This window comes from Rhipicephalus sanguineus, chromosome 5 (assembly GCF_013339695.2).
Source record: "Rhipicephalus sanguineus isolate Rsan-2018 chromosome 5, BIME_Rsan_1.4, whole genome shotgun sequence".
NCBI classification, from domain to species: Eukaryota; Metazoa; Arthropoda; class Arachnida; order Ixodida; family Ixodidae; genus Rhipicephalus; species Rhipicephalus sanguineus.
Window position 1 is genome coordinate 72,248,215 of NC_051180.1, and position 12,295 is coordinate 72,260,509.

The following is a 12,295-nucleotide window of genomic DNA, read 5'->3' on the forward strand; positions in this document are numbered from 1 at the left end:
ATGTGTGCCAAATTTCATCAACCTAGGCCAAGAAACCAAAAAGTTACAAAGGATCCCCGTGTCCCCCCCTTAAATTGAGTTTTAGCTGCACCACAGAACATTGTTTGGGTGCCAAAACAGAAATGGCAGTGCTAATCGGTAAATTATGAGCGAAATTATGCGAGCTAGTTGGTACATATCCGTAGTGAAAAACAGCTCGATGTAGACACAAACTAGGAAGTACAAAGGACCAGCACTGCCTGTGTACTTCCTAGCGCTTCTCAGCGCTGGTCCTGTGTACTTCCTAGTCTGTGTCTACGTCGAGCTGTTTTTCACTATGTAATCGGTAAAGTTGAAGCAGGAGCAGTGATCCACTTTCTCTTTTAGGGCATAATTGGTGTATGATAACGCAACTCAATCTGCAAAATGGGGCATAAAATCGAGACATGCTTGTAATGACTAATGGTTGGCTTTCTGTTTTCAGGACATGCCTTTTACAGCAGAAGGACTAACACCAGATATCATCATTAATCCCCACGCCATCCCTTCTCGTATGACCATTGGCCATCTTATTGAGTGCCTGCAAGGCAAGGTCTCGGCCAACAAGGGTGAAATTGGAGACGCTACTCCTTTTAATGACTCTGTCAACGTGCAGAAGATCTCCAACCTCCTTCAAGAGTATGGTTACCATCTAAGAGGAAATGAGGTAATGACTGTTATCTTTCAATTTCTTGAGTCAGTTAGTTGCCTAAAATTTTAGAAGCAAGAATCACCCAAGTGGTTGGAACAGCATGCGAGTTTGTGGAGTAGCAGTAGCTCAGTGTCAGCAGTACACTAACAAATCCAGTAACTGAGCTGAACTTCTCTTTTAGTGTAACAGTTATGTAATGAATGGGTTTTTATTAGTACATATTCCTTGATTCTACAGCAAAGATTGTCACGTGCAACCGTGATGCACGGTAGGTTCTCTGCAGTGAAAGTTCCTTATGCGATGATTTCATGCCGGCATCGCATAGGTGTCTAGCTCTAAGCACTTTGCGTCCAAGCACCACTTTGTACCAGAGAGCAGTGAGGGCATTTAGGGCACTTGCCCTCCTCTGACATTTTTAGCTGCACACCCATCGATACAGATACGGGCCGAAGTTGTTGGTAAAAGCAAGCTGGGATATGCTGGGACAGCACAGCTGACCTCATAGTTGAAAGCAATTTGAGCCATTGCTCTTATGTGGAGTCGCTTTTTCTTCAGGAAACTGCACAAACTTTGAAACCAAATGACAACTGTTATCCCCATGGAAGTACTGTATTTCAGTTGATGCATCTTTATTTTCTATGTTTGATTCAATATTCAACTTTTGTTGTTCTCCTGTATGTGGTTTAACGCCAGTTTTCTACAACTTTTTTTATGTAAACATGTGCCCCAAAGTGGATAAAATATAATTGACATAATTAGTGACTGTGTTGCTTATGTTTTCATGAAAATTTTAAATGTGTGTTAAGAAAGTGTTGCAACTAAAGAAAAACTTAAGACACGTACATACATGCACATACATACAGTGTAATCACTCATAGCGATGCCAGATATAACGATATATCACTTATAAAGATCAAATTCTTCAGATTTCTCATTTTTGCCATTGCCTTCATGTAAAAGCAAACCTTATATAATGGCACAGTTATAGGTGGTGTATTGGATACAATAGAAGTCTGACCAGGAAAGTGCTTACTACAGTAATTTGTCTGAAAGTTTAATGAACATCAAACACTCTGAAGAGAATGACATGAAAACTCGTTACAAGTGCCCCAAACAGCCACTGTAGGAAATCTGTGAGGTTGCCAGTGTCGTGCTATTATCACAATGGCTGGAGCTAGGAGTGGAAGAGCTTGCTTGCTCACAGCTGTGCAACGCCTGGCAACGGTTTCTAACACGAGTTTCTGCCCGTTTGTGTGTTCAGGAAAGATATCGTTGACTAAGTTCAAGTAGATATCTCTTGAGGTCAAACAATGGGATTTCCGGCAGGGTCTCAAAGTTGGAAGCCTCACGGAAAAAATATAGGCTTTCGAAGTCGACCATTTCAACAGTCCTCAAGGCTGAAGATGCCCTAAGAATTCCGACTTTTTCGGAAATTTTCTACTGTTTTCAACGTGCTGGTCCAGATATAACTATAGTCGGTTATATAATTTTCTGTTTTTTTTTTTTTTTTCAATATTATTGGAAGTTGATTGCACTGTGTATATATACAGGTTTTTTTTTTTTTAGACAATACAGATTTTTAAATAAAAATACTATGACCGTCGAGGTCCTGCCATTTGCTTATATGAACTCTGTATCGAGGCAGAAATGCCATAACTTGTCACGGACTACAGTTTTCCCATATAAACAACTGCATTCAGGTCAATAATTAAAAAGTTAAATAACCAGCTTTTGTTAGTTGCTTTCTTGTCATTTTAGCTGCGGCTAAGTATTTCCACCTCAGTGTAGAGTTTGTGTTCAAGAATGATAGGAGCCTGACTGTGATAGGTTTTTTTATTAAAAATTCTGTATTATCTAAAGAAAACACACCCTGTATATGCATACATACTCCGTATTTACTAGAATATAGCGGTCACCAAATTTGCGTGGTTTCAATATAAAAATGCTGCTGAATTTATTATCAAGTATTAAAAATTAAATCATGACATGCACCTATGTTGACAATGAGAAAGAGAGAGAGAGAGACAAGTAGAATTTTATTCGTAAAATGGGAAATTTGTTCGCCTGGTTGTTCTTTTTCTTTTGTCTAGTTTTCTGGCTTTATGCAGAGATCTAGGCATAGTACTGGACATAGACGTGATAAGCAAAGTAAAAGGTAGTGATCATAGGCTAGTGAGGGCAGGAATACCCCTCAACCTGAGAAGAGTACGAGCAAAATTAACCACTGAAAAACAGGCCAACCTAGAAGTGCTTGTCAGAATAAAAACAGACAAGTTTATAATTACCCTCAAGAACAAATGCGATGCTTCAGAACATGAAGAAAATACCGACGCAGAGTGAATGAATGAAACCATAACTAGATCGATATCGGAAGCAGTTATAGGGGATATTCAGCATGTACAGCGCCATCTGTCGAAAAGCCCATAAGCTCGATCCACCATGTTTTGTTGGATACGAAAACGAAACCACTCGCAATCGTAGCCTTTCAGTTTATCTATCTTTGTTCTGCGATGACTTCCCAATGCTTCATGTGCTGTTCAGGCAACGAGGGAGCCTTGACAATGCCGGGAACAAGGTAGCACCAATTTTAATCGAATTTATCAGTTACCTGAACGAAGAAAAAAAAAATTACGATACAAACTTGTTTCGTCAACAAGATCGGCACTGTGCTTTGGTTTGGAAATGACCAGCACGTGCAGAAGCGCTCTTCAACCTCAGTTTGTAGTAGAACTCGCTGTCGGGCTAGTTGGTACATGTCTGAATTAAATAGTCAACTTCGTGCCAAATTCACATTCACACAGAAGAAGCGCCCGTCCTGTCTTGTGTTTCTTCTTCTGTGTGAATGTGAATTTGGCGCGAAGTTGACTATTTAACTCAGTTTTTATTTCTGCGTGCAGTTTAGTTACTCGCCTGCAACATAAGCTAGACTGCAGAACAGTATTACGATATACGCATTTTCAAACAGACAGCTGATGCTACACAGACGTGAGAGAGCATAATTGATTAACATTAGCTTGTCGGTGTTGCAGATCAATGAAAGCAATGATTTACGTATATAAACATGTGTAGGCAGTGCCACAGACGCTGCTGCACACGTCCATGAAAAATCACTGCCGCCACACGAGACTCGATGGGCGCAAAGATCCCAACAGGCACCTCTTTGTGAGCTTCGCAAGGCAGTGTGCGCCGAAGTACAAAGTCCACATGCCGCGTCTGCCCTTCGCTTTGCACTCCTTATCCCTCGCCTTTTATTTTTCTTTTGCTTTCTTCGTCAGCGTGTGCTGCGAACACAGAGCTAAGAGTTACGTAGCCATACAGTAGGTGGAGCTGTTTGTCCAGTAGATCATCGCACTTGTCTTTCCACTGATCGTGGGCCCACGCCACCGTGGGATGCGCACTAAATCTGCGCAATTGATTAGGACCACAAGGCATTATAAACAACCATTCTGCAGTAAAAGAGCATTACTCAGGCTGCTCTCTTTCAGTGATTCCACTCCTGCGCCAAAGTGCGCCAAATTGTATTTACTGCGCCATCCTGATAATATCGACGAAAATTGCGCCAAACTGCGCCAAAGTCTCACGTTTGGGGCGTCTATCATCGGCAATCGCACTGCCGGCGCGTCAGAACATGTGCAGCTTGATCTTGAGGCTGCCGAAGTCGCAACCATGGATCAAGAATTATTCCGCTGAATAAAGAGCGCTCGCGCGTGCGTCCCGAGTAAGCCGCAATGCCATGCACGGTGCCGACGTAGCTTCTGTTCTGCAAGTCGGCTCGACAGCAAAACGCGCTCTCCGCAGAGGCTCGTGACGTCTAGACCTATCGGTAGCGAGAAAGTGCGACGGCTATTCATCGGCGGACGTCGCTGTTCCAGAAACGCTGCTGATAGCTCGTTTCAAGCGTCGCACGGCACGTAAGGAAAGCAATGTTCAGTAATAACTACATGCGTGCCGCTAAAATGTCTGTCACTTCTGTTCCCGGACATCGCAGAATGAAATCTGGGATCGCTCGCAGTAGATATATGGGACAATATCGAATTTTCCTTGCTTTGCGTTTATGGAAGAGCACGCGAACGGTGGGAACGCGTTGACACTTTTCCTCAGATATACTTTATCCATGGATCTTCATCCAGAAGAGCCTTTTCGTAATTCCTTCCACCAGCACATCCGAGTTTGTAATCACTCTGTGGTAAATACCCCCTAAAAGGCCCGGCTCTTTCGAGCTCACGTGCTAGGGTTCCAATTCGAATTTTTGCTTGCTTTTTTAAAAATGTAATCTCATTAATAAAAGCATATCTCATGGTCGGAGCAGCCGCAAATGCGCAGCTGTCAGTAGCAGGCCCGTCTCTCGCGGCCCACAGTGAAGCAGCTACGCCATGTTACACGTCCGCCCCTCGCTTTCGAGGGTCAGTAGCTGACGGTTAAATAAACTCAGTTATGAATGCGATACCAACAAATTGCATTGTTAAACGAGGTAAGGCTAGCTGCTAACTCTTTTGGATCCAATCTCGCGTAACTCAACAAAACGCTGGTTTAAGGGAATATGGCCGCTCCAGGAACCGAAGCGTTTTCGTGCTCTGAGTTCTCTAAACGCGAAGTAAGCGTTGAGAGCACAGCAAGTTTACGAGCCGTCTCCTGATGCCTCGAGATAGCGCGCGCGCAAGCGACTGCGCCCTTCGAACGATGCGGTCCCCCCACCCCCCCCGCTCCCCTGGCGTCCCTTCGTGCTCGTTACGAAAGACGGGCGGAGCGTTTCCTCTCTGTTTGATGAGCAATCGACGGCAGGCCCGCACGCGGGAAGATGTTATCTCATGCGCTCTCCGTGCGACGGAGACAGACGGCCGGCTAGTTTAATCTCCGCTTCAGCCGCGTTCGTCGCCAGCGTTCGCGATCTTTTACCCGCGGCTAGAATGCGCGTGGCGATGTTATTAATTTGGACTTGATACGGAAAATTACGGCAACGGCGACGGCAAAAATCCGCCGAGAGTGTTCATATCATTGCTGTCACAATAAATTTTTTTTTTAAATTGAGGTGCCATTTCACTCTGTGAAATGGATGATAAGCGAAGCTGTTTCGCGCATGGCACGAAGGTGACATGGTGGAGGACAGTTTGGTATGTAAGGCCAGGTTGTTAACGGCCAGGCTGTTAACGTTCAATCCGCAATATTAATGCAAAAGCCTTAGATGCTTTATGAAACACGAAAATTGACCGTCGGCGGCGTCATTCGATTGATGCAAAAAATAATCATCATGTGATGGCGTCATGATCATGTCATAGATCGTCAAAACTTGTGACGTCATCATGGCGTCATATATCGTCATATATCGATGACGTCATCACATGACATCGTCGCTTTACACTGCTTCCGTGATCGGTGCGCCGATCATGGAGCTAGCGCAAAACCAGGTGAGCTGCAGAAAGCTTGCAAAGAGGGAGGGGGAGGATCTACCCGTCGATCGAGAAGAAAAAGAACCTGGCTTTCGTCTTAGAGTTTTCTTAGGGGAATGCATTAGGGACAGTGTGGCTCTTTGGCATTGAGGCACTGCTGTACATTGCGGCGTTTGTCTGTCTACCACGTCTGCTGATAACCACATAGATGTATTTAGAGTGTTATTTCATAAAATGCAATTTTATTGATTCGGTATTCTGTTTATTTGTTAGTGTCCAAAATAATCACCGAAGAGAACACTCAACTGCATGAGCCCTTATTTTTTCATTAGCGAGTGAAGTATGGAGTTCTCCTGAGATGATTTTTTCCATGAGATTTTCAATGAATCGAAATATTTCGAGCCTTCATAAGAGCCCCATAACAATATTCAGGGGCTTGAATGTTAATGCAATGCTTCTGTAGTGCACTCCAGGATGTAAAATTTGCTGCTCCAGAGTGCTCCCAGATGCAAAATTATCTGCTCCAAAGTGCTCCAAGATGAAAATTATTGCTGCTCCATAGTGCTCCAAAACGGAAATTTTGCTGCTCCAAAAATTGCTCCCAATCAGAAGTCCTTGGTAACATCACTGCTCTCTTTGTATACAGTTGAAACGCGCGATCAGTATTTTTGTTTGGTTTGTGGCACACCGCTCATGCACATGTCCATTCATGCCTTGTTTATTTCGAAAAAACTATGACATGGTATTGCGAAGGGTGTAAAGATACTTGTGGCTAAAGAAATGAGTCAAGGAAAGCAGCGCAGCGTTGCACAGGTCGCGCATAAACAACGTGGTGTCGATATCTGACGAGTGCTTATGATGCGTGTATATAATCGCAGTGGGAAATACAGTGGAGATCCATTGGAGTGCAAGGTTACCTTGGACGTTTGACAGTCACATCTCATCTACAACGAACACTTTTCTTGAACGTCTACTTGAGATCGGAAGCTCATGCCACTAGAGAACAGCTGTTCGGCTTTGTGAAGCAGTGCGCCTCTGAGCTGCCATCCGGATGAATTTTTAAGCACACAGAACTCCAATATTGTGTTCTCGTCGATTGGTGGCAGGACAGTGAGGTCCTCGGACCATTCAGCTTTGGGTGTCGAAGAAAACGGCCACATTTTCTTGGCCCTAAAGCTCCGCCAACGACTGCTGCTCAACCTCTCCGGGGCCTTTCCTTAAGGGGAGACGTGGGTCTTAAAAAATTGTTTTTTAAAAGTTCGGCGAATGGCATGAAATTTAATACACTTATTCAGCTTTTTCTGCAGATTCAACACTTCTAAGTAGATTTTTAATAGCTGCATTAGAACAAAAGATATGCAATTTCTAACACATATTTAAGCATATTTCTTACGGGCACTTTTGGCAACTTTGCTTTGTCAAACACAAAAACAAAGTATGTGGCAAGATTGCCAGGAAGCTGGTCTAGCCGGTGATGCTATTTATTTTCTTATAATGTTGTTCACCAAATTATAATTCTCGATTATCAGAAATAGTATGCAGCAAAAAAATTTCACTCACATTTACGTCGATTAATTTTGCATTCAAAGTTTGTTAAAGACAATCGGATTAGCATCACCGGCTAAACCAGCTCTCTGGCAGCCTTGCCACATACTTTGTTTCTGTGTTTGACAAAGTAAAGTTGCCAAAAATCCCCGTAAGAAATATGCTTTTAGAGATTGCACATCTTTTGTTCTAATGCAGCTACCAAAAATCTAATTAGAGATTTGGAATCTGCAGAAAAAATGGGATAAGTTTGTTAAATTTCGTTCAGTTCACCCAGCTAATAAAAGAAATTAAAAAAAGACCCGTGTCTCCCCTTAAGGAGCCGCTAACAGAAGATTCCGTGACAACGCCCGACAAAAAATTGCGAAAAAGCCCGGTGTTGCCGGAGCACCAACCATTATGAATATCCCCTATTAAACTTTGAGGTAAAGCACTAAGACAAGAAGTAAGGAAACTCTCCCAAACCACGGAAGACCCAATCAAGAAACAACAACAAATGAAAGTTACCAACTTGAGATGTAATATTTAATTAGCTGAGCTGAGAAACATGATCAACACAATGAAAGTCAGTGACATAAGGAATTATAAAGAGATGGAGGCAGCAGTATCAAAACAGGTAAAAGGGAACTCTGTTTAGGAAGGACGAAAATGCATGCTCTAGAAGATAAGCAGGGCAGTGTTATTAGCAATTTCAATGAAATAGTGGAAGTAGCAGAAAAGTTCTGCTCGGAACTGCGCAGTTCACAGATAATTCATCCATGCTTAAATGAAACCAAAGTATAGAACAAGACACTGAAGTTAGAAAGGCCATTTGAAGTATGCTCTGTGGAAAAGCGGCTGGAGAAGACAGTGTGGAGCGGATTTTAAATTACAGTAACTTGTGACACTCTATACTCTACAGACCCATCAGCCTACTTTTGATATTATAGAAAATATTTATGAAGGTAATTTTTAACAGGATAAGAGAAACACTAGACTTCAGTCAACCTAGAGAGCAAGTGGGTTTCAGGAAGGGATACCCTACAATGGATCACAGCCACGGGATCGATCAGATATTTGAAAAATCTGCTGAGTACAGCAAACCTCTATATGTAGCTTTCGTAGACTACGAAAAGGCATTCAACTCAAAAGAGATATCAGCAGTCTTCCAAAACCATTGCATCACCAAGGAGTACTTGAAGCAATAAATACCTTAGATGACATCTACAGACACTCCACACCACAGCTACTTTGCTTCTCCACAACAGAAGCAATAAAATTGCAATAGAGAAAGGAGCGAGACAAAGCGATGCAATCTCTCCAATGTTGTTCAGTGCCTGGTAGATGAAGTATTTGAACAATGGGGCAGGGCAGAAATGGGAATGAAGGTTAACAGAGAATATCTCATCAACCTACGATTTGCAGATGACGTAGTGCCCTTCAGTGATTATGGTGATGCATTGCAAAAAATGGTGACGTAAACCGTGAAAGTATAAAAGTGGAGCTAAAAATGAATATGCTGAAGGCAAAGGTTATGATTAATAGCCTGGAAATAGAAAAAGTGTTCACGCTTGGCAAGCAAGTCTTGTAGTCTATATGAGAGCGTGTATACTTGTAGTAGGGTACTACTCTAGAAGTCGGCAGCATTTCTTCCTCAAACGTGTATGCACGCAAGCTTGCACTAATGGGCATGCACTTCTGAATGATGTCATGAGCTGGACATCCGGTGACATTTGCACAGCAGTGATGTGATAGCTGCGCTAATTGTGCCAAACTGCTCCAAAAGACAAATCCTGCTACATTTTCGCTATTCTGCACCAAAGCTGCGCCAAACATGGTGTTTTCATATTTCGAAAACGAAATAGAGTCGAAATGCGCAATCATGCGAGTGACATCTATACTTCTATCCTCATGGGCACACATTACGCTACAGTGGCTATAACCACGCGCAGATAAAAGAAAATGCAGGCTTGTGCCGTGCTGGTTGGACTACCATTCTATTACACCATAGACCGCTTATAACGTAAGTCGCAAGAGGAGTGAATGTCCGCACTATAACCAAAATACCATTTTTCAAAGGTTGCACATGTACAAGATGTGTCGAACAGGCAGTCGTGCCATTCCGAGAACCGAGTCGTACGACTGGGATTAAATTTGCATTCACTGAAATTTGCAAATGTTGAAAGGTTAATGTACGCAGACCTGCAGTGCCGATAAAACGAACGCAAAAAAAAAAAAGAGAGGGAGAAGCACTGCAGCATAAAGTCGTGGACTAATTTATCTGAGCTCCTTGTTTATGCCCCGGACTTCCTCGCGGAATGGCAATCGAAGTTTCACATGCTTATGATTTCCCAGGCACTACGTTCAAAGCAGTGGCGACTGCAAACCACGACTCAAGTGTTGCACGTGCACGCCCTCATTTTCATTGATGATACGAGTCACCCCTCTCAGAATGTAACCACTGCAAAGCATTTCATTGACTCAGCACCAAACTGCACATCTGCGGCCCTTACATATGAGGCGGTTAGCGCTCGTTAGGCCTTGCTGCGGGTTGGCAACTTGACGTAATGTCGTGGGAAGCTTGCCCTAGACAGCATGAGATCGGGCGCAAAAAAGATCGCACTCACGAGCTGAACCTAGGGCAGCACGTGTGAAGCCGAGTTATGCTTGCAGTCAGAAGAACAGCCGCGGCGACTACCCTGCATAAGCCTTCCAAGTATAGTTTACTAGAATAATATCCTAGTGGCACATCTAGGAGGGAGGGACAATAGGCCGGTTTAAGCAAACTCCACTGGTGGCGTTGCTGCGCATTTTTCTAGTTGCCGAGCCGGTTCGGGCTGGTTTCGACGCGCTTTGCAGCTGCTTGCCTCGTGTGTATCCCTTGCGACACTACTTTCAGCGGGGTAGTTCTTTGAAAAACGGTGGAAGACTTCTTTTTTTTTTTTTCTCAGACATTTTCATGTAGGATGCCAAAAGAAAAACAGAGTCTCATTGCATGTCGTGAAATGGGGTAAGGGAATGCCTGAATAATTTTGTTTAGCTGTGGTTCTGTAATCAAAGATACTGTACGCGAAGTAGGTAGTTTTAGAATAGCATACACAAAGCTTTGCTTTAGTGTTTGTTGCCACTGCGCATGCATCTTACGCTATCCTCTTGAGGGGCCCCACTAAGTTACGGAAATAGCAGGCGACCACAACGAACACCATCTGTGCATACATTATTCTAAAAAAATGTACAGGAATTTTACCGCCATCATAATGCATCCGTCGAGGCTGTTGTTTAATTTTACGTCTTCTGGCATAGCAACGCCATGCAAACGCTGCTGCGTACTTCTGTGTTGTTTGTGATAAGCACGTGATCTAAATGTTGTGCTAGATATTATGTCATAGAAGCAAAACAGGCACAGATAGGCTGGGTTTGTGCAATGGAGGGTAAAAAAAAAACTGCGAATAGATGCTGCTGCAGGTGATGTCAAGAACTGCAAGTGCAATAAATCCACCGGTCTGCGGCATTTACGCTAGCAGACGACAACGTCAATACTGGTGTGTTGATGTCGTTTTCACAAACTTTCTTTGCACTGTACTATACTAAGTGCAATATTTTTCTGCAGTCATCAAAGAATCCTGTGCATAAGCGCCTAGAAAAATGGACAATCTCAGACACAGTGGTGGAGACAGCGGCCGGTCTGCTAGAAAAAGGTGCAGTGGCGGCACATGGTGGCGTCAACACAAGCGGGCAGGCGCGCTCGTTCCCAGGCGCACCACTAGGATATTATTCTAGTACACTATACTTCCAAGTTTGCAAGTCCGCCTGCTGGTGGCAAAGGCAAAAAAAGTATATACATTAGCGGAACACCGCCTACACTGACGGTGGAATTCAGGTCGCACGCTCGATATCTGCACTCTACGACAACCACGGTGTACGATGACGTGACTATTTTCCAGACAAGAAAAACCGAAAAGCCAAAGAGCAGTACTGTGCACTTGACACGGTCCCCTATTTGGTGCGTTATGCTTACAAAATGCACGATAAGTGGCCGGAGCAAAGGCTTCTCTATCGCCTAAACAACCCTTCCTCACACAGAGCGCCCGCGTGCCCGTGACGCAGCCTTTTTCTTCCTTTTCTCTCCCCTCAGCTCCTCGTTAGTTTGCTCCACGTCCCCTCCTCCTTCGTAACTCCTTCGTCACTCTCTCTCTTCGGCCGGCGCACCTCCATTGAGAAACATGCTCGCTACCTCGCTCTTTAGGTGCATTATAACTGGTCTTTCATCTCAGGGGCTGTGCAATAATCGATATGCGTATACGTGGAGTTCTATAAACAGGAGCAAGAAAAGACGCAATAAAGCCGGTCCTGAACTGTAAGCGCTTACACTCAAACCTCATTATAACAGTCACATCTGCCACGAAAATAACTTCGTTATATCCGAAAATTCGTTATAAACATTTATTTGTGACACTGTATCTATGACAAGACTATTCTTCATTTACTTCATTATAACCAATAATTCGTTATATCCATGTTCGTTATATCGAGGTTTGAGTGTACATTGCAAGTGGCCTGAGCTGTACATGCATGGAATGTTACAGAATGCTGCTGAGTTCTGCCGTATTTAGCTGTTTTAGTTCTCAGAAATTCCATTTTTCCACTTGGCAATGAGCCTTTAACTTCTGCACAAGCATTTTCCCTGCTATAAAATGCACTTTTGGCTGCTCCA

General features: G+C 43.5%; 1 protein-coding gene across 1 annotated transcript in view; it reads left to right on the plus strand.

Moving 5' to 3' along the window:
- The window catches only part of LOC119393748 (DNA-directed RNA polymerase II subunit RPB2), a 208,431-nt gene that overhangs the window by 141,717 nt on the left and 54,419 nt on the right, over window positions 1-12,295 (plus strand). The window contains exon 11 of the mRNA XM_037660880.2: window positions 464-685. Coding sequence (XP_037516808.1) covers window positions 464-685 — 222 coding nt within the window. The remainder of the gene's footprint in view (window positions 1-463; window positions 686-12,295) is intronic.